The sequence below is a fragment of the Pan paniscus genome, chromosome 13 (genome assembly GCF_029289425.2).
Source record: "Pan paniscus chromosome 13, NHGRI_mPanPan1-v2.0_pri, whole genome shotgun sequence".
Taxonomy (NCBI): domain Eukaryota; kingdom Metazoa; phylum Chordata; class Mammalia; order Primates; family Hominidae; genus Pan; species Pan paniscus.
This window is the reverse complement of record NC_073262.2, coordinates 72,348,145-72,374,258: the sequence shown is the minus strand read 5'-3', so window position 1 is coordinate 72,374,258 and position 26,114 is coordinate 72,348,145. Positions and strand designations below refer to the sequence as shown.

Here is a 26,114-nt window from a genome sequence, read left to right as displayed (position 1 = left end):
TTATAGAATTTCAGAACTGGAAAGTATTTAGGGGGATAAAAATCCATTAATCTAGTCATTTTACAGAAAATAAAATGAGTTCCAGAAAAGCGAAATTATTTACAAAAGTCACACAGCTAATTAGCTGTTAGAGCTAGGACTAGAATTTAGTTATCTTGACTCAAGATAACCTGCTTTTGAAGTATCCTTTTATTACTTAGTTCTGTGACCTTGCTGAGATTTTCTTATATAAAAGATTGGAAATATGTAAATATTTAAATTTTATTCTTAAATACTATTTATTAATACAGAGAAATACTCCTGCTATAATTTTAAGTGACACAATAGTACAACAATTGTTAAGAACAATCCACCTGTGTCAAAGAGACACATACACAAACACACATCCATATACACATACAAGCTTGGAGAAAATTCTGAAAGGATCTCATTGTCCTAGATGGTGGCATTATGGGCAATTATTTTGCAAATGTCACCCAGTGAAGAAGCAATGGGGCCTTTGGAAAGTATGTAGCTCTTAGTTAAGCTTTTATCTGGAAGGTGCTGGAGAAGGTCTGGGCACAGAGCTGGTTGGCTCCATGGTTTTGTGACCTGTGCCATCACATAGGACCCCATGTTCAGAAGGACCCCACTCTTGGTTTAATGCTCTGCTGCCGTGTCTTGAAATTCTTAATAATTTTTTTGAACAAGGGATGCTGCATTTTCACTGTGTTCTGGGCCTCATGATTATGTAGTCAATCTTGTCTGGCAGCTCTTCTCTGGCCCATTCACTGGTAGATGATTGTGGGGTGGTTATTTCTTTAAATTTTTCATTTTAAAAAAATCATATTCATATTATTAAAAATTAAAAAATAGATTTGCAGAAAAATTAGATCACCCTTAGAACTCTCAAGGGCAGATACATTTTAACTAGCATCTCTTCACACATCACAATGATGCTTGGTGTTTAGTCTGAAGGATAAAAAACAATTCAGTATTTTATAGTATAAATTGCTAAACACATAATTACAAAAAAAGTATGCTTGTGAAATTAGGCTATCTATTCCTTGAGAGATGGAATTAGATATTAGTTTTCTATTGCCACAAATGTAGCAATTTAAAGCAAGAGTTTATTATCTCCCAGTTTCTGTAGGTCATAAGTAAGGCCATAATGTGACTGGGCTCTCTGCTCAAAGGTCTCACCAAGCTATAATCAAGCTGTCAGCCTGGACTGTGTTTCTCATCTGAGGCTTGAGGTCCTCTTCCAAGATCAAGTGGTTGTTGGCAGAATTCATTTCCTGGCAGGACTGAGGTCCCAGTTTCCTTGCTGGCTGTCATCCAGGAACTGCTCTCAGCTCCTAGAGGTTGCCCACATTCCTTACTACATACCTGCGTCCATCTTTAAGCCAGCAATGGCCTATATGCTTCAACTCTCTGACTTTCTCTTCTGCAACCAGCCAAGAAAATTCTTTGCTTTTAAAAGGCTCATCTGATTAGGTCAGGTCCACCTGGATAATTAGGTCAACTGTGCCATAAAACGTAACCTAGTCAAGGTAGTAGATACATCAAATTTACAGTAACAGGGTGTGTACAGCGGGGGTAAGTCTTGGGGACCATTTTAGAATTCTGCCTACTACAACTGTCCTAAAGAGACTCATGTGACAAACAAGAGGTTTCTATACTCTACTTCTCTATCCAACCCTATCATGACTTTAATAGTCTTTTCAGCCAGGCACAGTGATGCCCACCTGTAATCCCAGCACTTTGGGAGGCTGAGGCAGGATTGCTTGAGGTTAGCAGTTTGAGACTAGCCTGAGCAATATAGCAAGAACTTTGTCTCTACTAAATAAATAAATAAATAAATAAATAAATAAATAAATAAATAAATTGGGCATGGTGGTGTGTCCCTGTATTCCCCCAGCTACTTGGGAGGCTGAGACTGGAAGATAGCTTAAGTCCAGGAGTTTGAGGTTGCAGTGAGCTGTGATTGCATCACTGCACTCCAGCCTGGGCTACAGAGACCCTGTCTCCAAAAAAAAAAAAAAAAAACAAGCCTTTGCAATTCACATTTAACTCTAACATCTCTATTTTATAAGTGCATGTTAAAGCATAATAAAAACTGGCCATGACAAATTTGCTTATCTTTGGGGAAAACAGAGATCCTTTTGTTTGCAAAGAAAAAGATTTAAAGAAGAATCTTGCATTCAAAAAGCCTAGTTAGTGTATATCAGTATATTTGTTTCATTAAGTTTAATACAACCTAATGAGATAATAAGCCATATACTCAATTTAAATGTATATATTTAAAAATGAAGGTTAAGAACATATTATCTAGATACATATAATCAAGCATAAGATTTAGAAAATATTAACACAATATAATGCAAACATTTGTCACAAATATGCAAATGTTAGCATCCTCCCTATAGGAAGTACTCAGACAAATAGAGAAGCAGAACACAAGACCCTGCAAATAAATGACCAAAGAACATGCCCAGACATTTAAAAACAAGTAGAAATGACTTAAGTCGGATCTCAATGAACTCATATTTATTCGGTGTATAGGATGTGTGAGATGCTGGCATACAGCAAGTACAGGGCTGCTATTCAGCCAAAGGCACTGCTAGGGGGGTTTGTGGCCAGCATCCATTCTTATTAGTTGGTGATTATTATCTGATAGGTTGGTGCCTTGGTGCCTTGTAGTGTTTGTTAAATGTTTTGATTATTAGTGAATGTGTGTCAAATGCTTTATCACCTCGTAGTAGGCTAAATAATGGCCACAGAAAGACATCATGTTCTAATCCCTGAAACTTGTAAATGTTGCCTTGTAAGAAAAATGGGTTGCAGATGTGATTAAGGATCTTAAAAATGAGGGGATTATCCTAGATTATCTGGGCAGGTCCTAAATGCAATCCTTATAAGAAAGGGGCAGAGGGGAATTTGATACAGAGAGAAGAGGAGAAAAGAATGTAACTATGAAGGCAGAGATTGGAGTGATGCAGCCACAAGCCAAAGGCCTGTGGCCCCCAGAAGGTGGAAGAGGCAAGGAATGAATCCCCCCTAGGGCCTGCGAAGGACCGTGGTCCTATTGACATCTTGATTTCAGCTCAGTGAAACTGTTTTGGACTTTTGGTCTCCAAAACTGTGTTTTAAGTCACCCAGTTTGTAGTAATTTGTTACAGCAGCCATAGTAAATTAATACAATGCCTAATTCAGTAAATCTTCACAATAATCTCAGGAGATAGGGAATTTCATTATCCCCACTTAAAAGAAAACCACAATATTAAGAAGCTATTTATTCAATTCAGAGCTAGAATTCAAATTCAGGTCTTTCTAATTCAGAGTGGAGGTCTTACCACTATGTTGCATTAGAAAATAAAAATGAGATTCCAGAATTACTCTTTCTGGAGGAAGTGGGACTGGACTAATCCTCCCACTGTAAATAATTTAAAAACTGGACAAAAGATACGAAATAACAGTTTTCAAGCATTGGTCAACAAGCAGTACAGAACTGTGGTCCCTGAGAGAGAAGAAACAAATGAGGAGAGCCTTACAATTGCCTGTACTTTTGCCTGGAGACACATTCCAGCCCAAGGTGCGGGGAGGGGGGGATCCCCCAAACAGACCACAGTAGTCTTGTTGAGTTGAAGGAATGGAGATCAGTTTGGGGAGGCAAAAGTGGCTGGAATTTGCAGGGCAGAGTACCAGAAAGGAAGAAGGTAAATCAAGAAAGAGTTCCAGAAATCCGCAAGGGAGGATGTCCCCTTGAGTCTGTGGTTGAATACTAAGACATACTTGTGTAGGATGAAACCCCGTAAGTCTGGGCAGAAAATGACCCTCAGAACTATAAGCTAAACAATTCCCAGAGCTCACACAAAGCTGGAAGACACTTGAGTCCCAATCAGCCCCAGAGAAACACTGGTTTAATCAACTGGGGAGCAAAGAAGAAAAGAGAAAAAACAATACTTATGTAAAAAAGGCAGAAGAAAAAAAAGGATGGCTACATAGAAAAATAGATAGATACGTGACAAAACAAGAAGAGTCAAATGTTAATGGTAGAATCTAGATAGTGGGCATATAGGCATATGCTATAAAATTAAAGGGTTAATAAAATAACATTATGAAAAACATGCTCATAAATTTCACTACTTTGACCAAATGAACAAAGTCCTCAAGTGACACTAGTGGTTTTTAAATGTCCACACATTTTTTTGACTTTCATTCACCCCAAGGTGGTGTCTAATTCTCCTCTTTTTCAGTGTGGGTTAGACTAGTGTTCTATTTTAACAAACAATATGGCAGAAGTAATGGTGTGCCACCTTTTTTTCTTTTCCTTTTTTTTTTTTTTTGAGATGGAGTCTCAAGCTGTTGCCCAGGCTGGAGTGCAGTGGCGCGATCTCGGCTCACTGCAAGCTCCGCCTCCCAGGTTCACGCCATTCTCCTGCCTGAGCCACCCGAGTAGCTGGGACTACAGGTGCCCGCCACCACGCCCGGCTCATTTTTTGTATTTTTAGTAGAGAAGGGGTTTCGCCGTGTTAAGTCAGGATGGTCGTGATCTGCCCGCCTCGGCCTTCCAAAGTGCTGGGATTACAGGCCTGAGCCACCGTGCCCGGCCTCTGCCACTTCTGATATAGGTAACAAAAGGCCTTGTAGTTTCTTCTTTTTAAATTTTTATTATTATTTTTTAAGACGGAGTTTTGCCCTTGTCGCCCAGGATGGAGTGCAAAGGCACAATCTCCGGCCACTGCAACCTCCGCCTCCCGGGTTCAAGCGATTCTCCTGCCTCAGCCTCCCAAGTAGCTGGGATTACTAGCGCCTGCCACCACACCCAGCTACTTTTTAGTAGAGATGGGGTTTCCATGTTGGCCAGGCTGGTCTTGAACTCCTGAGCTCAGGTGATCCACCCACCTCGGCCTTCCAAAGTGCTGGGATTAAGGGCATCAGCCACCACGCCTGGCCTGTGGTTTCTTCTTTGCCCTTTCTCTTGGCTCACTCACTTGGCAAGAAAACAGCTACCTTTTTTTTTTTTTAAGGATATTTGATCAGCACTATGGAGAGGCCCATGTAGTTGGAAAATGAAGCCTTCTGCCAATCAGCAATACCTTGAGCCTTTCTATCAGTGAGAAACTGAGGCCTCCTGTCAATAGCCAATAAGGAAATGAGGCTTCTTGCCAAAAACCACGAGTGGGCCACCTTGGAAGCAGATACTCTAGCCCCAGTCAAGCTTTCATATGGCTTCAGCCTTAGTTAACATCTTGACCCATTCTTGATCCTGAGCCAGAACTACTCAGCTAAATGCTCCTGAATTCCTGACCCACAGAAACTGTGAGATAACTGTTTATTTTTCCAAGCTGTTAAGTTTTGCAATAATTTATTGTGTAGCAATAGATAATTAACACAATCAAACTACCAAAGCTTGCTCAAGAAAAGCTTCACAATGGAATAGTCCTATATCCGTAAAAGAAATGGAATTCGTGGTTAAAACCTTTCAACAGAGAAAACTCCAGGTCTGGATAGTTTCACTGTTGTATTCTATCAAGCATTTAAGAAAGAAAGAAAAAATGCCAGCTATTAGCTTAATTGTTGCTCCTTTCAAAGTAATATTTCTTTTGGCTTCTTTATACTTTTTCCATCTTTGGTTATCAGCAGTTTTACAATGGTGTAATTTCATGTGGTTTTCATTTTATTTATCCTGTTTGGGGTTTATAAGGGTTCTTGAATCTGAAGTTTGATGTCTTTCAATTTTTTTACAAAGTTTTTAAATATATTTTTTCTATTTTTTTGTTTGTTTGTTTTACCCAAGTCCTGCCTCAGGATCTATCTTTCAATTTTGTAAAGTTTTTAATAATTATCTTTTTTTTTCTTTTTTTTGAGACAGAGTCTCAATCTGTCCCCCAGGCTGAAGTGCAGTGGTGCAATCTCGGCTCACTGCAAGCAAGCTCCACCTCCCGGGTTCACACCATTCTCCTGCCTCAGCCTCCCAAGTAGCTGGGACCACAGGCGCCCACCACCACGCCCGGCTAATTTTTTTGTATTTTTAGTAGAGGTGGTGTTTCACCAAGTTAGCCAGGATGGTCTCGATCTCCTGACCTTGTGATCCACCTGCCTAGGCCTCCCAAAGTGCTGAGATTACAGGCATGAGCCACCACGCCCGGCCAATAATTATCTCTTAAACTATTGCTTATGTTTCATTTTCTCTCTCCTCTCTTGGGACATAAATTTCCTCTGTTAGATCTTCTTACTAAATCTATGTCTCAACTTTTGTATTTTTATTATTTTGTCTATCCACATCATTCTGGATTTTTTTTTCTAATTTGTGTTCATTCACCAATTCTTTCTTCAGCTATGCCTGTTCTGTCAATTCTATCCATCAGTCTCCTAATTTCAATCATGCTAATTTTCAGTTCTAGTGTTTCCTTTAAAAATTTTTTTAAATTGACACAAAATAATTGTACGTATTTACGGCATATATGGTGATATGTTGATACATTTACTGCACAGTGATTAGATCAGGGAAATCAGCATATTCTTCAACTCAAAACATTTCTCATTTGTGTTGGGAACATTCAATATCCTCTATTTGGAAATATATATTATTAACTATAGTCATCCTACAGTGCAGAAGAATGCTAGAACTTATCCCACCCATCTAGCTGTTTCATTTTGTTTTTAATATAATTTTCAATTCTTTGCCAAAATTCTTGTAAGTTTAATTTTCTTTTTTTTAAGCTTGTCTCTGAAAACTCCAATATCTGGAGGTCCCTACAGATGTTTAAATAGAAGCTTCTGCTGATATTCACTCACGTCTCTTTCTGTGGCTACTTTTTATTGTGTGTTCTACAGTGTACCTGCAAAACTGCTTATAGATTTATTTTGAGGCCTAGTTTGTTAGTTTTCTACACTGTGTAACAATATTACCACAAATCTGGTGTGTTAAGAACAAGACACATTTATTATCTCACAGGTTCTGTGGGTCAGGAGTCCAAGCACAGATTAGCTGGCTTCTTTCTGTTTCCTGGTCTCAAAAGACTGCAATCAAGGTGTTAGCCAGAGCTAAGGTCTCAGCTAGGGCTCCACTGAACCAGGATTCACTTCCAAAATAACAAGGTTGTTGGCAATCTTCAGTTCCTGGCACACTACTAGAACAAGGATCTGTTTTCTTGCTGACTACTGGCTAGAGGCCACCCTTAGTTTCTTGCCATGAGGCCCTCTCCAAAGGCTGGTTTACAGCATGGCAGCTTGCTTCTTCAAAGTCAACAAGAGTCTCTTAATAAGATGAACATTAGAATTTGCTGTAATCGTGTCCATCTCATCATCTTCGTGGTAGTCTATGGATTAGAATCAAGTCATGGGAGTCTCCCTCCACACAAGGAATACCAGGGGACAGGGATCATAGTGGCCACCTTAGAGTCTGTCTGCCACACCTAGGATGTTAATTTCTTCCTGAAAAGCAAATGTAGATTTGCTTCTGCCATGCATCTGAGAGCTCTAAAAACCTTAGATAACCTCAATCTAATTTCAGAAACTGAGGGTATTTGAAGCTAAGCTGCCATCCCTTTGAAGGCCTGCTTACTTCTGGACCACTGTTACTCCTAATGAGTAGCCATTTGGGATCCTCACTCCAAGTAAGGGAAAGGGTTTACCAGTGCAGGCCCCTTCTTCCTTGTCCCATAAGGTTGTCAAAATGGCCATTCAACAGCTCAGCAATCACTTACCACTTACAGAATTGGCCAACACAAGGGAAAACAGCTCCCCTAACAAAGTTTCTGTTTCCTTAGGAATTCTTCATTGTTGCCAGCTCGCTGATGTCTTCAACCAGGTGTTTTTAATTAATTTATTTTTAGTTTATCTTTTTTTTTTTAAGAGATGGGGTCTCCCTATGTTGCTGAGGCTGTTCTCAAACTCCTGAGCTCAAGTGATCCCCTAGCCTTGCCTCCCAAAGTGTTGGGATTAAAGGTGTGAGCCACCGTGCCCAGCCCAGATGTTTTTAAAATTTTGTTCAGCTGCCAGCTTTTCTAGATGTTCTCAGTGAAGATCTAGGACAAATTTCTTGGTCTACCATCATTGTAAATGAAAGCTTTTATTTTTATTTATTGTAGAGATGGGGGTCTCCCTATATTGCCCAGGCTAGTTTTGAACTCCTGGCCTCAAGTGATCCTCCTACTTTGGCTTCCCAAACTGCTGGGATTACAGGTGTGAGCCATTGTGCTCAGCCTACTTTTTTATGTCCAGCATTTGGAGAGGGCCACATGGCAAGAAATTCACTCAGCAAGAAAACAGATTCTTGTTCCAGTAGTTTGCTACGAACTGAATATTGGCAACAACTCTGTTATTTTGGAAGTGAATCCTGCTTCAGTGGAGCCTCAGCTGAGACCTCAGCTCTGAACACATCTGAAACACAGATGTGTTTCAACATAATCTAACCTAAAGCAAAACAAAGATTTTTCAACCTAGAAAAAAGATTAGAGAGTACTAATTATATTGAATATTTCTATTTCTGAAGCTTTCCATAATTTGGAAAATACAATATTATTAAATACTGCATTTTTATGGCTAAAACATCAATCTAGAAATTAGCATGGACTTATAAAACATTTTAGATCGGTTGATATTTTGCTAATATCCCTATATGAAAGTCTTAAATACTGAGTATTCCTGCAAATTACATACAGTACTGAATTGCTCAAAACTGCATTGCCAAATATAAACAACACACCGATTAAACTAGCTACTGTAGTTGTCTATGGTGCTATGATATAAAGTTAGAATATTTGAAGGACATTAATATGTACTTCACTTCAAACGGAAAGCCTGAAATTGATGAAAACTTCAACAATAGATACTGCATCCCTATCTTTAAAATACACTGGTTTGGGAGGATATTATATAAATTTGGTAGCCTTTTATTCTTATGTGAATAAAGCATCAGACTTTATTTTTTAAGATCTGTAACTACTGGACATACTTTTAAAATAAATATCTGGCTGGCCACAGTGGCTCATGCCTGTAATCCCAGAACTCTGGGAAACCAAGGCAGGAGGATCACTTGAATCCAAGATTTTGAGATCTGTGCAAAGTAGTGAGACCTCATCTCTAACAAAAAATAACAAAACATTAGCTGGCATGATGGCACGAGCCTGTAGTCCTAGCTCCTCAGGAGGCTGAGGTGCGAGCATCACTTGAGCCCGGGCGGTTGGGGCTGCAATGTGCGGAGATCAAGTCACTGCAATCCAGGCTGGGTGACAGAGACCTTGTCTCAAAAAAGGAGGAATATCTAAGAGAATAAAATATGCTTACTTGCTCCAGGAATAAATTAAAAAATATAAACTATCAACCACCTTTAGTGGAGACCACTAGCTGTACCTAACTCAATTCTGTACTTTTTTCCCCAACTTTTCCTGGGCACATGACTACCTGGAATGAAAGCTATATTTTCCATCCTTCCTTGCTATTTACAAGTAAGGCATTATGACTAAGTTTGGCCAGTGACATTTAAATAGAAGTGTTGGGTACAACTTCTGGGAAATTTCTTTAGACAGGGGATGTAACTTTCTCACTGCCCTCTTTCTTGCTGGCCAGAGTGCTGCTGTGAGGGCTAGAGCTTCACCAGCAACCTTGGATCATGGGTTGAATGCCAAGTGCTGAGGTTGGTAGACTAACACAGCAACCCTGAAATACTTACCTCTGGAATTCTTTCATGTAAGAGGAAAAAAAAATTCTCTCTCTCTTTTTTTTTAAGCCTCTGGTATTTGGGGTTTTAGTTTTATGCTGCTGAACCTAATCTTAAGTGATACACTTTTCAATTGCTGACATATTAATCCTTTATTAGAAATTGTAAATGAGAAATTATATCAACACCTGAGGACCAAACTACAACAGAATATTCCATAGGCTCAAGATTTTGAGACATTCTGGAAAGAGTTTTCTGTAAGGTATATCCTTTCCGTGGCATGGCAACATCATCATTCTTTAAAAAGGTGACTGGACAGACATCATTTCCACCATCACCAATATAAACAATTTGTGTATAATTCACTCCCTGTTGTAACTGTTTATCTACAAATTCTATCAAAACTACCTTTTTGCAAAGATTCTTTGGGCATCTATTGCAAGAATGAGCATGATAATTTTCAACAGTGAGATGACCATTGCTATTAAAAGCTGCTGGATTTGTAAACACTTTATCAAATATGTCATGAAAACTGGCAGCTTCTAAAACCCAATCTATGAAGACCGAATTTGAATCTGAAATAATAATGCAGTCAAATTTATCCTTATTCTTTCTTATAAAGTTGAAGAGTTCCACCATCCCTGGAGTGAAAGGCAATGATGTCACTGCTCTTCTCATTTCATGTTCTCTTACACCCTTATCTCCCAAATACTTAAAGACTCTGCCCATAAATTCTGTCCAAAATCCTTTTCGATAAGAATCACGTAGTTCAATAGGAAGCTTTTTGTTGGGAGCACATTGTACAATCCAAGTGTCACTATTGTCATCTATGATTGTATTGTCAAAGTCAAAAACTAGCAAAATTTTCATGGTTCCAGAAGTAGATTTGGATTACCCTGAAAAAGAAGAAATATTATTCCCTAAACAAACTCTGTTTACATATCTAGCTAAAATACTTATTTAATAAACATAACTAAATGTTAATCTGCCAAAGGGAGGAATATAAACAAAGTAATTAAGCACTTCAAGACCACTACCTAACCACTTTTCTCTAAGAAGCAAAGTTCGTATTTGAGTATTTTAAGTGGAAAACAAAACATATAAAAAGGACATTCATAGTATTATTGTGTTCCTGGAGGTGTGTTTCTTATAGAAGTTATAAGAAAGAAAAAAAAGCATTTCTTACTATCATTAAATTATCAATCAAACCACACTTATTTTATTAGATTAAAATATTTACAATCCTCATATTAAATAACAGATCATGTATAAAGGACTCTCTGTGTACTAACCAAAATTCTGAACAAATTTAACATAACATGAAATCTTGGAAGATGTAAAATAACTTTTTAAATAAAGGTATTTAGTAACAAAAACAAGCAATGGGGAAAGGATTCCCTATTTAATAAATGGTGCTGGGATAACTGGCTAGCCATATGCAGAAAACTGAAACTGGACCCCTTCCTTAACACCATATACAAAAATCAACTCAAGGTGGATTAAAGACTTAAGTGTAAAACCCAAAACTATAAAAAACCTAGAAGAAAATCTAGGCAATACAATTCAGGACACAGCAAAGGCAAAGGTTTCATGACAAAGATGCCAAAAGCAAATGCAACAACAGCAAAAATTGACAAATGGTAGCTAATTAAACTAAAGAGCTTCTGCACAGCAAAAGAAACTATCAACAGAGTAAACAGACAACTTAGAGAATGGGAGAAAATTTTTGCAATTTATCCATCTGACAAAGGTCTAATATCCAGCAACTATTATAAAGTTGAAAAGTTCCACCATCCCTGAAGTGAAAGGCATCGATGTCACTGCTCTTTTCATTTTATCTTCTCTTACACCTTTAGCTCCCAAATAGTTAAAGACTCTGCCCATAAAATCTGTCCAAAATCCTTTTTGATAAGAATCATGTAGTTCCTTGATAAGGAACTTAAACAAATTTACAAGAAAAAACAAACAGCCCCATTAAGAAGTGGGCAAAGACACAAACAGACAATTCTTGAAAGAAGACAATACATGTGCCCAAGAAATATATGAAAAAAAAGCTCAACATCACTGATCATTAGAGAAATGCAAACTAAAGCCACAACGAGATACCATCTTATACTAGTCAGAATGGCTATTATTAAAAAGCCAAAAAATAACAGATGCTGGCAAGGTTGTGGAGAAAAAAGAACACTTTTACACTGTTGGTAGGAGTGTAAATTAAATTAGTTCAACCATCGTGGAAGACAGTGTGGTGATTCCTCAAAGAAGTAGAGGCAGAAATACCACTTGACCCAGTAATCCCATTACTGGGTATATACCCAAAGGAATATAAATCATTCTATTATAAAGATACATGCAAGCGTATGTTCACTGCAGCACTGTTCACAATAGCAAAGACATGGGATCAACCTAAATGCCCATCAATGACAGACTGGATAAAGAAAATGAGGTACTTATACACCATGGAATATTATGCAGCTATAAAAAGGAATGAGATGATGTCCTTTACAGGGACATGGATGGATCTGGAAGCCATTATCCTCAGCAAACTAACACAGGAACAACAACAAAAAAAACCAAACACCATGTGTTCTCACTTATAAGTGGGAGCTGAATCATGAGAACACATGGAAGGGAATAACATACCCTGGGACCTGTCAGAGGGTGGGGGTGGGAGGAGGCAGAGCATCAGGAAAACAGCTAGTGGATGCTGGGCTCAATACCTAGGTGATGTGATGATCTGTGCAGCAAACCATCAGGGCACACGCTTACCTATGTAACAAATCTACACATCCTGCACATGTACCCCTGAACTTAAAAGGTGGAAATCAAAAAAATTAAAAAAAGAAAGTATTTAGCTTAAAATCAATTTCTAAATATCAATATTATAATTAAACGATTGCTGACACTCTATATGATATTCTAAACAAATTACCTGAGAACTGGAGGCCAATTTAATTCTTCCAAACTAGAAGTAACTTGGTTAAGAGTTTTCACATGTTTATTTATAGCTGCTCTAGATAGTTTAGCTCTGGGGTGCCAAATAATTTGAATACACCTGAGTAATCATACTGTTTGTGGTGTGACAATTACTTATGTCTCTGTTTTCATTAGAATATAATGAAGGTGATTAATTATAAATCTCAAGAGAAAAGGAAAGAATAAGCTGGTCAACTGATGGTAAGAATAAACATTATTTATAAAAAATAACTATATAGAATATCCAGAAAAGGATATAATTAATGTGTGTAAACAGATAATAATAATAATTTTGAGAGTCATTATATGTCAGGCACTGACCTAAAAACTTTGCAATATCATACCATTTAATTGTCACAACCCTATTAAGTAGGAATCATTATTATCCTCATCTTAAAGATATATAAGCTGGATCTTGAAGTGGTTAGGTGTTAGTAAAGTGCCAGAGCTGGAATCTTAGGTTGATTTGATTCCAGACTTCATGCTTTTAAGTACCAAATTCTAGTGTTAAAAAATAGAATATTTAATGACTACTCATTAGTTTAAAAATATAACACTAAGTAGGTAATTTTGGCAGAAAGATATTTAATTACATAAAAACATTCATTACTTTCAAAGTACACACTAACCATAACACCACATCTGTGATACACTTTATAACCATTTTGAGGTTTTTACAAGAAATCCTAAAAAGGCAAAGAACCACAGCAATAAGAAAAAGATCAATTAAAAATGAAAAACATGGCATTTAACCACACATATTCTCCAGTTTATAACAGTAGACACCCAGTAGTGAAGACAGAATAGAGCTCTTGACTCACATAAGACTAAGTATTGTGTCTCTTAATTTAGAATATCTAGAGAATAATTAACCTACAGGGGTATCACCTGTTGTGTGAATGTGGCTGGTACATAGTTTTTGTTATTCTGGATCCTTGTATCACTAAATGCCTAATCCAGATGCTTCTGACTGGTTCCCTGAAATTTAAATGCAGAATTCACTTTCCTACAGAAACAATGTAATAAATAATAAGGCATAATTGACAATCACATTAGTACTGTAACTAGGCACATTTTAAATTAAATATGCTTTCTGAGAATTCTGAATTTATAATTAAAACAAATTTCAAATGTAACTCACTGTTGTTTGAAAACTGCCTCAAACCTAAACTTAATTAGCCACAAATTACTGAAATTCCTGAATTATTAGCCTCAAAATAGCATGAGACTGAGGTAACATAGTTCCCCTGCTGATCTGAAAGGGCACTTTTAAATTTTTCCCATCTTTTTCTATTAGTATTTTCTCACCACTCAACATAAACCTTTAAAAAATACTTACCCAACTTAGTATTTCCAAGACAATCTTACTTCAGCATTGGGATTAGGATAAACAATCACGACAATCTTCAGTTTTAAACATCAGCCAGTTGTTTTCAAATATTACTCCTATTCTATATACAGGGAACAGAGTCTTCTGGTTTGGAGCAAAATAATGGAAACTTCTTAACTCCTAAAATTAATAAAAGTATTTTAAAAGCTTTAACATTTGTATTTTCAGGCCGGGCGCAGTGGCTCACGCCTGTAATCCCAGCACTTTGGAAGGCCGAGGCGGGGGATCACGAGGTCAGGAAATGGAGACCATCCTGGCTAACACAGTGAAACCCCATCTCTACTAAAAATACAAAAAATTAGCTGGGCGTGGTGGCGGGCACCTGTAGTCCTAGCTACTTGGGAGACTGAGGCAGGAGAATGGTATGAACCTGGGAGGCGGAGCTTGCAGTGAGCCGAGATCGCGCCACTGCACTCTGGCCTGGGCAACAGAGCGAGACTCCGTCTCAAAAAAAAAAAATTTTTTTTTTTGTATTTTCTAATTATGTTGTTTTTCTTATGTCAGAAAAGCATCTCTTGGCAATAGGAGAACAAAGTTTTGCTTTCCACTTGGTATCGACTTGGTGTCGAAAATAAGAAATGTTATGTGAAAATAAGTTTTTGTCCAGTGGATAAAATCAGTGTTAAGCTGATTGAGATTTTCAGAGTCCATTTTTTCTTTGTACTTGTTTAATAATAGAGGAGTTCCACATTCTGTTGTCAATAGACATTGAGATTTAGTGCTGTACTAGAAATTAAAATGTCTCCAAAAATTAAGGATATGAACAAAGATTTAGTTTTAAGAATGTGAATCTGTTTTGAAACCAATTTGTTAAAATTCCAAAAAGTTAACTGTTCTCTTCAAAAGCACAATCTATGTCTATTTGGTATGTCTGCAATGTTTCCATAGTGTAACAATATCCTGCGTACTTTACACAATAATGAAAATTAAAAACTACACAGACATCCAAGAATTGGGAAATAATTAAGTAAGATATGCATGTGATAGCAAATAACAGAATATCCAGCCAGTAAAAGCCAAGATATTCAGTTCAAATTAAATAAGCAAGTCACAAAATAGTGTGTACAGTATAATCCTGTTTTTGTTTTAGAAAATGTTTACATGTGCAGTGGGATGGTTATGGTTGGTTCAACCGTAGTTCACACTTTTTCTACATCAATTTTGTAATAAAATTTTTTTCTTCTCAGAATAATTTAAACTCTGTTTCAGATCAGAGTGCATATGCTACCTTATTAAATTCACAACAAAGAAATAAAAGAGTGGTGGGTATAGGACAAATAACTCTAGATTGACTTGGTTGTGACAATCCACAGGTTGGAGCTGGAATCTCGAGTCTTAAGTCAAATTATATCTGACCACCATGTCAAATTGGCAAGTAACTGACATCAAATCATGAGATTCAATACTTTTGTAACCAATTTTGTTAAAATTCCAGAAAATTGTTGTTGGGAGACAATTTTCCCTGCATCTCTGGTGGTTCTGCATGTCTTACTGACTGCCCTTTCCTCTAGACTATTGTCTCAAGGATGTTTGTACACTGGACAGCCTTGAGAAACATGCTTATTTGTCCAAATGATAAAGATCTGGGTTCCCTAAGCTCAGGGCTCCTTTCCTGTAATTCGACACACACTACATCTAGGTGACTTCTTGCCCACTTTGCATTATCCTGTGGGAACTGGGGCTTTAGGGAACTCAGGCGAAATTGCTGATTTACTGGCTACTGCTGGGAGTAATTCATTCCTGAAATGAATAGTCTTGTGTCTTCCATGAAACTGCCAGGCTAAGTTAGCCTGCAAACAGGATAAAATCTCTGTTCCTTCCCAGTTCTTGACACTTTTTTTTTTTTTGAGACGGAGTCTCGCTCTGTCGCCCAGGCTGGAGTGCAGTGGCACGATGGTCGGCTCACTGCAAGCTCCGCCTCCCGGGTTCACGCCATTCTCCTGCCTCAGCCTCCAGAGTACCTGGAACTACAGGCGCCCGCCACCACGCCCGGCTAATTTTTTTGTATTTTTGCTAGAGACAGGGTTGCACCGTGTTAGCCAGGATGGTCTCGATCTCCTGACCCCGTGATCTGCCCGCCTCGGCCTCCCAAAGTGCTGGGATTACAGGCGTGAGCCACCGCGCCTGGCCCCCAGTTCTTGACACTTTTTAAGGTATAGTTCCAAAAACCTACCAGCGCTGTATGTGCACAAACTAATTTCTGTCTTCAAATATTTTCTTAATTATTCCATACTTACCAGCATTATTACGTGGAACATCTGATAGAAAACCTAAAGAAAAATAGCACGACTATGTGTTAGAACATTCGTTATTAAAAATCTTTTTGTTCTTTCATTTTGAGAGACTCCAATTTGGTGCATTATGTGTACACGTCAGAGCCAACTTGTTAGTAATGAAGTTATCTGTACATCAATGTGTTAGAAAAGCATCTTTTGAAACCAAACGCGCAGCTACTCCTAACAGATTTCTGTGGTCATGTATTTACCAAGAAATTTAAAATATCTCAAAGGTCCTAACGTAAATGTTCTAAGCATATCATTAAGTTTTAACATTCCTATTTTTAAAAAACTTGGCCCCGTCTAGTCCTGACCATGCCTCAGAAACCAAAGGATTAAAAAAACAGCGTTTATGTCAGCGAATCCGCGGGTTTTTATAGTTAAGGGAGGGCTTTGCTCCTCACACTCCACCCGCGAGGAGATCTGCGGACGCACACACCACGCCTAGGCCTCGCGCGCTCACACACCTGCCGGCTCCACCCCGAGGGTAGGCATCGGACCCAATCGGGGGTCGTCCCCGATGGGGAGCGCGCAGGTGGGGATGGGAGTAGCAGGCAGGGCGGGGGCCCACGGGCTTCTCACTGACCCAGGCCCGCCGCCGGCAGCCGCCCCGGCGCCCGTGACGCTCCTGCGGGTTCAGTCCTTTGGCCTCGCCCCACGCCTGCCCTCTGGGCAGCCCCACTCACAAGCCCAGCTCGCAGGCGCAGGCGCCTCTCTTCTCTAGCCCGACCGCCAACTGCAGCACCTCCCTTGTTCCTCGGCGACGGCTGGCGTCACTTCCGGCGGCGTTGCCAAGCAACCGCGTGGTTCGAGTAACAACTCCACCGGCTGGCGTCCGCGGCGCTTGGCGCCACAGTCACTTTTCCAGATCTAGGAGCACCATGGACACCTCGTCAGAGATGCTGGTACGGTTTGGACGGCGCTGTGGACGGGCGAAGGAAAGTACAGGTGAGCTAAACTGACCTATCCAGGGACAGGGATTGTTTCTGGACCCTCGGCATGTAAGTGAGAGGCGAGGATACCGAATGAGGGCTTCAGTTGCCTTTTGAAATGGACTCCACCAGGTCGAAAGCATCCTCAATAAGCATCTTTGGGCTCTGTGTGAAGTTAGGCCGTCTTGCCCTCAGGTGAATGGGTGAAGGAGGGAAACGGGGAGTGGAAGTGGGTGGGAGAATGTTTACAGAAATAGGGGTGGAGAAAAGATAGGAAATCAGAGACCCCCACCCCCAGCTGACCTAAAACTGCGCAGCTGCAGCTCTGAGAGTCTGGGTTTTGTTAAATTTCTCGCACGCTTAAAGTTTGTTATTCACTGATTGAATTGGAATATCTCTTGGAAATATAAGTCACCTCTTTAGAGGCTTGGCTCTTCTGCAAACCTGCTGATTGGTCTTTACTAAAAGTCTCTGAAGGAAATATCTCCATTTCCTCCTCTCTAAAGTAAATATAAGGTCTCTCTCTAAGTCAAATGCTTTTAGAGAGTTAAAAAAAAATCGTGCGACATAAAGTACTGTAAGTCAGGTGACCTGTTATAACAATTTGATTTTGGAATAGAAATAGACTTCTAAAGAACTCTATCAATTCTAGCTACAACAGTTTCTTACGTCTGTAAATTAGCAATTAATGTTGTCATGGTGACAACTAGAACTTTGGCAATTTGAAGTATCTTCATGTCATTGCCCGAGCTTCTGTAGCAATAGTGCCCCCTGCACCAGATGCAGAGTGACAGCCAGTCATTCTTCACTAGTGGATATTTATGCAGTGGAGGTTTTATGAGGTTAGCAGCGGACTTTTGCCATGTAAAAGGAAAGAAACAGTACCAACATGGCCAGTTTTGGAAAAGCACAATTAGTCCCACACATTCACTTTCCTGCATATGCATTTCTGCACTACCTGGTTTAGATTTACCTAATAGTTGTTAAATAATGTTTTGTGGCAACTAGCTCAAAAGCTTCCATCTGAGCCTCGCTGCTAAATTTTAATCTCCATTTTTAGGGGAAGGCTAAGTTGGAGAGAGGTTCAGAGATGTGTGCAGCTATTTGTAAAATAAATAATTTATAAAGATTTAGTGGGATGACATCAGCCAGAATGGTGAAATAGGATCTATGCCTGAAATCCTCTCCTCCATAAAATCAACAAGAACAGTGGCAAAAATCATCAATATCGACTTTTTCAGAACTCTGGAAATTAACCAAAGGCTTGCAACAATTTGTAGAGTGTTTACTAAAGAAAAACAGCTGGATTTTTGTAACAACAGCAAGGTTTTTGGCATTTTAACTTGCCATAGTCCTATACTTTTCTCCCAGCCCCGTGTCAGCCTAGATAACCACAGTGATCACAGTGAAAAATAGTGACTTAGCAACTGGTAGAGGGGACAAAACAGAATTTGACCCACTCCAAAGCCAGACAACTGTTATTATTCGACATGTCTGATAGTTCCTTGGAAAATCTCACTCATGAGGCTTATTGTTATTTAGTCTGACTTCAAACTCACCAAGTATGTTTGTCAAATGTTCAGTGGCAATTTTAAATATCACAGCTATCAGAGGCATGTGTGGGAACTTAATCCCCAATGTAAAAATGTTGGAAGGTAGGGACTAATGAGAGGTGATAGGCCATGAGGGCAGAGTAAAGGGATTAATGCCATTATCTGGGGAATGGGTTCATTATAAAAGTGGGAAAGTTGGCCCTCTTCTCTCTCTCTCTCTCTCTCTGTCTCTGTGTGGTGTGTGTGTGTGTGTGTGTGTGTGTGTGTGTGTGTGTGTGTGTGCCTGTTGCCCTCTCTTTGCCCTTTTGCCATGTAATGCCTTCCATCATGTTATGATGCGGCAAGAAGGCCCCTGCCAGATGCTGGCACCTCGATACTAGCTTTCTCAGCCTCCAGAACCATAAGCCAATAAATTTCTATTCCTTATGAATTACCCAGTCTCAGGTATTCTGTTATAACAGCATGAAACAGGCAGGCAGTGATACAGTTGGGAGGCAAACAACAAGCTGACCGAAAATCTTAAAAGGATCAGTTGGGAAGTGATATGTCCATAGGGGGCTTTGGAAAGCTCCTGACATATTCCTGGGAATCTAGAAGGCCAAGTGCATGCATAGAGCTATGTACATGCCCAGGAAAGACCTGCAAATGCCTCTCACCTATGACTTACCTTGAGACTCTGTTTAAGAAAGAAGTAGAGGCTAAGATGGAGTTGTAAATTGCCTGCCCGAGCATTGAAGGCATGCCTTAATACTCATAGACAGTCCTTTGGCAAAGACTGGGAGACTTGTTAGTTCCAGTCATCCAAAGATATGTCTGTCTAGTTATTAGCTGACCACTAAGCAAACCAGAGACTGCAGTGACTCCAGTGGCCACATGTGACAAAGAATACAGACTACAGAATTGGTTCAGAGAAGTCCTGAAACAAACAACAACAGCAGGAATGAGAAACTTTGGGTGTATGTAGAAATCTGATTTCCAGAGTTGACACATATATGTACAGTTTTTAATAAAAATTATGAAAGATGAAAGGGAATAAAGTATGACCCAAACACAAGAAAAAGGTTTCAATAGAAAGTGTCTTTGAAATGGACTCCACCAAGTTGAAAGCATCCTCAATAATCATCTTTTGGCTCTGTGGAAGTCTGGCCATTTTGTGCTCAGTTGAATGGGTGGAAGAGGGAAAGGGGGAGTGGAAGTGGCGGGGAGGATGTCTACAGAAGTAGGGGTGGAGAAAAGATAGGAAATCAGAGACTGCCCCCCAACTGACCTAAAACTGTGCAGTTGCAGTTGTTGTAAGCCCAGATGTTGGATTTACTAGATACAAACTTTTGTAAATTTATAGCTATTGTAAATATATTTAAAGAACTAAAACAAAAGTCTAAAGAACTATAGAAAAGTATTAAGAATGTTGTCTTACCAAATAGAGGATATCAATGAATATTTTAAAAAATTATAAAAAGGAACTGAACAGAAATGTTGGAGTTGAAAAGCACAATAACTGAATTAAAAAATTAACTAGAGGGATCAATAGCTGATTTGAACTTGCAGAAGACATAATCAGTGAACTTGAAGATAAGTCAATTGAGATTATTCAGTCTCAGAATAATGAGAAAGAAAAAAAGATAAAAGAATGAAGAAAAATGAGCAGATCTTCAGAGAAATGTAGGGCACCAGCAAATATGCCAACATAAATGTAACTCGAGTTCTGGAAGAAAAAGAGCAGAGAAAGGGGTAGAAAAATTTGAAGAATTAATGGCCAAAAGCTTTCCAAATTTGATGAAAAACATCACACAATCAAAAGGCTCAGTGATCCTCTAAGTATGGTAAACTCAACTCAAAGAGATCAACAGCTGTACACATCATGATCAAACTGTTGAAAGCTAAAGACAGAGAAAATCTTGAAAGCACAAAAGAGAAATGACATTACATAAAAGTAATCCTCAATAAGATTAACAACAAATTTCTTATAAGAAATTATGGAGTCCAGGGGCAGCAGGCTAATATATTCAAATTACTGAAAGAAAAAGTCTTCAAGAATTCTTTTTTTTTTTTTTTTTTTTGAGACAGAGTCTTGCTCTTGTCACCCAGGCTGGAGTGCAGTGGCATGATCTCGGCTCACTGCAACCTCTGCCTCCCAGGTTCAAGTGATTCTCCTGCCTCAGCCTCCTGAGTAGCTGGGATTACAGGCACCCGCCACCACACCTGGTTAATTTTTGTACTTTTAGTAGAGATGGTGTTTCGCCATGTTGGCCAGGCGTGTCTCAAACTCCTGACCTCAGGTGATCCCACCTTCAATTATTAATTGAAAAAATTCTCACAAAGAAAAACTGGGTACCAGATGGCTTCATTGGCTAATTCTACTAAATTTTTAATGAAATATTAACATAAATCCTTCAAAAACTTTTTAAAAAATAAGAGGAAGGAGCACTTTCCAACTCATTCTATAAGGGCAGTATTACCCTGATACCAACATCAGACAAAGATACTACAAGAAAACTATAGATCATTATCCTTTATGAATAGAGATGCAAAAATCTTCAACATAGTTTTAGCACATCAGCTAGATGTGGCACACACCTCCCAGCTACTTGGGAGGCTGAAGTGGGAGGACCACTTGAGGCCAGGAATTTGAGGCTGTAATGTGCTATGGTCACACTTGTAAATAGCCACTGTGCTCCAGCCTGGGCAACATAGTAAGACCCCATCTCAAAAAATAAGTTAATTAATTAAATAAAATACTAGCAAACCAAATCCAACAACATATAAAAAATTATTATATACCATGACCAAGTGGTATTTATCCCAAGAATGCAAGGTTGGTTTAAAAACAATTAATGTAGTACACTGTGTAAATAGAATAAGGAACAAAACTACATGATTATCCTAATAGAAAAAACATTTGACAAATCTAACATCCATTTATGATAAAAACAACAAACTGGGAATAGAAGGGAATTTTCTTAACCTGATGAAGGAGACCTATGAAAAGCCCATAGCTAACATCATAGTTAATGGTGATAGACTGAAACCCTGATCAGGAAAAGACAAGTATGCCTGCTTTCATCACTTCTGTTTAACATCATACTGGAAATTCTAGCCATGGCATTTAGGCAAGCAAAACAAAAGGCCATCCAGTTTGGAAAGGAAGAAATAAAACTTTCTATATTCACAGATGACATGATATTCTATATTAAAAATCCTAAAGAATGTACTAAACATTTATAAGATCTAATAAAGTTTAGTGGCATTGAAAGATGATCAGTTTACAAAATGGTATTTCTGTATACTTGCAATGAAGAATCTGATGATGAACTTAAGAAAACAATTCCATTTACAATAGCACCAAAATACTTAGGAAAAGTTTTTATTTCTAAAGAAAAATACTTAGGAATAAGCAAAAATTTACCCTTTAAAAAACTACAAAACATTATTGAAAAAATTAAAGATATAAATAAATGGAAAGACATCTTGATATAGTTTGGATGTGTCCTGACCCAAATCTCAACTTGAATTGTATCTCCCAAAATTCCCATGAGTTGTGGGAGGGACCCAGGGGGAGATAATTGAATCATGGGGGCCAGTCTTTCCCGTGCTATTCTTGTGATAGTAATTAAGTCTTATGAGATCAATGGGTTTATCAGGGATTTCCACTTTTGCTTCTTCCTCATTTTCTCTTGCTACCACCATGTAAGAAGTGTCTTTCAACTCCTGCCATGATTCTGAGGCCTCCCCAGCCATGTGGAACTGTAGGTCTAACTACACCTCTTTTTCCCAGTCTTGGGTATGTCTTTATCAGCAGTGTGAAAACTGACTAATACAGTAAATTGGTACCAGCAGAGTGGGGCGTTGCTGAAAAGATAACTGAAAATGTGGAAGCGACTTTGGCACTGGGTAACAGGCAGAGATTGGAACAGTTTGAAGAGCTCAGAAGAAGACAGGAAAATGTGGGAAAGTTTGGAACTTCCTAGAGACTTGTTGAATGCCTTTGACCAAAATGCTGATAGCGACATGGACAATAAAATCCAGGCTGAGATGGTCTCAGATGGAGATGAGGAACTTTCTGGAAACTGGAGTAAAGGTGATTCTTGCTATGTTTTAGCAAAAAGACTAGCGTCATTTTACCTCTGCCCTAGAGATTTGTGGAACTTTGAGAAAGATGATTTAGGGTACCTGGCAGAAGAAATTTCTAAGCAGCAAAGCATTCAAGAGGTGAGTTGGATACTGTTAAGGGCATTCAGTTTTAAAAGGGAAACAGAGCATAAAAATTCAGAAAATTTGTAGCCTGATCTGGCAGAAGAAATTTCTAAGCAGCAAAGCATTCAAGAGGTGAGTTGGGTACTGTTAAGGGCATTCAGTTTCAAATGGGAAACAGAGCATAAAAATTCAGAAAATTTGTAGCCTGACTATGCAATAGAAAAGAAAAACCAGTTTTCTGGGGAGAAATTCAAGCCAGCTGCAGAAATCTGCATAAGCATCAAGAAGCCTAATGTTAATCCCCAGGACCATGGGGAAAATGTCTCCAGGCCATGTCAGAGACCTTCACAGCAGCCCCTCCTGTCACAGGCCCAGAGATCCAGGAGGAAAAAATGGTTTTATGGGCCAGGGACCAGGGTCCCTGTGCTGTGTGCAGCCTATAGACTTGGTGCCCTGTGTCCCAGCTGCTCCAGCCATGGCTGAAAGGGGCCAATGTAGAGCTCATGCTGTGGCTTCAGAGGGTGGAAGCCCCAAGCCTTGGCAGCTTCCACATGGTGTTGAGCCTGTAGGTGCACAGAAGTCAAGAATTGAGGTTTGGGAACCTCCACCTAGATTTCAGAAGATGTATGGAAATGCCTGGATGTCCAGGCAAAAGTTTGCTGCAGAGGCAGGGCCCTCATGGAGAACCTCTGCTAGGGCAATGCAGAAGGGAATTGTGGGGCCGGAGCTCCCACGTAGAGTCCCTAATGGGGCATTATCTAGTGGAGCTGTGAGAAGAGGGCCACCGTCCTTCAGACCCCAGCATGGTAGATCCACTGACAGCTTGCACCATGCGCCTGGAAAAGCCGCAGACACTCAATGCCAGTCCGTGAAAGCAGCCAGGAGGGAGGCTGTACCCTGCAAGGCCACAGGGGCAGACCATGGGTACCCACCTTTTGCATCAGCGTGACCTGAATGTGAGACCTAGAGTCAAAGGAGATCATTTTGGAGCTTTAAAATTTGATTGTCCTGCTGGATTTTGGACTTGCATGGGTCCTGCAGCCCCTTTGTTTTGGCCAATGTCTCCCATTTGGAATGGCTGTATTTACCCAATACCTGTACCCCTATCGTATCTAGGAAGTAACTAGCTTGCTTTTCATTTTACAGGCTCATAGGCAGAAGGGACTTGCCTTGTCTCAAATGAGACTTTGGACTATGGACTTTTGGGTTAATGCTGAAATGAGTTAAGACTTTGGGGGACTGTTGTGAAGGCATGATTGGTTTTGAAATGTGAGGACATGAGATTTAGAGGGGGCCAGGGGCAGAATGATATGGTTTGGCTGTGTCCCCACCCAAATCTCAACTTGAATTGTATCTCCCAGAATTCCTACACATTGTGGGAGGGACCCAGGGAGAGGTAATTGAATCATGGGGGCTGGTCTTTACCATGCCATTCTTATAATAGTGAATACGTCTCATGAGATCTGATGGGATTATCAGGGACTTCCGCTTTTGCTTCTTCCTCGTTTTCTCTTGCTGCCACCATGTAAGAAGTGCCTTTCGCCTCTCACCATGATTCTGAGGCCTCCCCAGCCATGTGGAACTGTAAGTCCAACTAAACCTTTTTTTCTCTCCAGTCTCAGGTATGTCTTTATCAGCAGCATGAAAATATACTAATACATATTTCATGTTAATGGGCTGGGAGATTTAGTATTGTTAAGATGGTTTGAATATTTGTCCCCTTCAAAACTCATGTTGAAAATTAATTCCCAAAATGACAGTATTGAGAGATGGGGCCTTTAAGAAGAGATTGGGTCATGAGGGATCTGCTTTCATGAATGGATTAGAAATGGGGTCTTGCTGTGAATGGATTAATGACTTATGCTGGAAGTGAGACTGTTGGCTTCATAAGAAGAGGAAGAGAGATCTGAGCTAGCATCCTCAGCCCCCTTGCCATATGATGCGCTGCATTACTTCCAGACTCTGCAGAGAGACCTTACCAGCAAGAAAGCCCTCACCAAATGCAGCCCCTCAACCTTGCACTTCTGAGGCTCTATAATTCTAAGAAATAAAATCCTGTTCTTTATAAATTATCTAGTTTCAGATATTCTGTTATAGCAACAGAAAATGGACTAAGACAGATGGCAATACTTCCCAAATTGATCTACACATTCAACACAATTCCTATCAAAATTCTACTTGGCTTTTTTGTTGATATTGACAAGCTGATCTTAGAATTCATATGGAAATGAAAAGGACAATAGAATAGCTAAAACAATTTTGAATCTGAAGAAATATTAATAAGTAGGAGGACTCACGCTTCATGATATTGAGACTTACTACAAAGCTACACTCATTGGCTGGACATGGGAATGTGCACCTATAGTCCCAGCTACTCAGGTGGTTGTGGCCAGAAGGATCACTTGAGACCGGGAGTTCGAGGGTGTAGTGCACAATGGTTGTGTTTATGAATAGCCACTGCACTCCAGCCAGGGCTACATAGAGAGATCCTGTTTCTAAAAACAATAAAAAAAACTACAGTCACCAAGAGATTGTGGTGTTGGCTTAAGGAAAGACATATAGATGAGTGTAATAGAAAGAATGAAATAAACCCATACATCTATACTAAGTGGGTTTTGACAAGAATGTTAATGCAATGGGGAAAGAGTAGAATTTTTAACAAATGGTGCCGGGATAAGTGGATATCCATATGCAAAATAATGAATTTTGACTCCCAAATTTATAGACACCTCACACCACATACAAATATTAGTTTGAAATGAATCATATAACTAAATATAAAAGCTAGAACTATAAAACTATTAGAAGAAAACTTATACATACATCTTTATTATCTTGGATTAGGCAACAATTTCTTAGATATGACACCAAAAGCACAATCAACCCAAGAAAAACAGATTTGGCCTTCCTCAAAATTAAAAACTTTAGTATTAATACATCAAAGAACACTATCAAAAAGTGCAAATACATCCACCGAATGGGAGAAGATATTTGTAAATTATATATATATGCTAAGGATCTATAATCCAGATTATAAAGAATTCTTACAACTCAACAATAAAAAGACAGCCCATTTTTAAAAAGGGACAAATGATTTGAACTGATATTTCTCCAAACAAGATGTATAAATAGCCAGTAAGCACA

General features: G+C 39.2%; 2 protein-coding genes across 10 annotated transcripts in view; one reads left to right on the top strand and one right to left on the bottom strand.

Moving 5' to 3' along the window:
- Nucleotides 1-4,222: 4,222 nt before the first annotated feature.
- Nucleotides 4,223-17,070, bottom strand: PHOSPHO2 (phosphatase, orphan 2). Of its 9 annotated transcripts, none has more exons than XM_057301431.1 (5): nucleotides 16,878-17,014; nucleotides 16,253-16,285; nucleotides 13,965-14,135; nucleotides 13,514-13,631; nucleotides 4,223-10,545 (listed from the first exon to the last, which is right to left on the bottom strand). In XM_057301431.1, the coding sequence occupies exon 5, from the start codon at nucleotides 10,517-10,519 to the stop codon at nucleotides 9,794-9,796; it is 726 nt and encodes a 241-aa protein (XP_057157414.1). In that variant the 5' UTR covers nucleotides 10,520-10,545; nucleotides 13,514-13,631; nucleotides 13,965-14,135; nucleotides 16,253-16,285; nucleotides 16,878-17,014; the 3' UTR covers nucleotides 4,223-9,793. The 9 variants fall into 9 exon arrangements, with proteins under 9 accessions (XP_057157414.1, XP_054964713.1, XP_008976283.1 ...); XM_055108738.1 differs by having other exon boundaries at nucleotides 13,514-13,603; XM_008978035.3 differs by having other exon boundaries at nucleotides 16,759-16,894.
- Nucleotides 17,070-26,114, top strand: part of CFAP210 (cilia and flagella associated protein 210) — a 53,262-nt gene continuing 44,217 nt past the window's right edge. Inside the window, exon 1 of the mRNA XM_003824295.7 lies at nucleotides 17,070-17,239. Within this exon, the coding sequence (XP_003824343.5) occupies nucleotides 17,173-17,239 (67 nt within the window). The 5' untranslated portion in view covers nucleotides 17,070-17,172. The remainder of the gene's footprint in view (nucleotides 17,240-26,114) is intronic.

Coding starts and splice junctions, on each gene's coding strand:
- PHOSPHO2 (XM_008978034.2), bottom strand. CDS start 10,519: ATGAAAATTTTGCTAGTTTTTGACTTTGACAATACAATCATAGATGAC.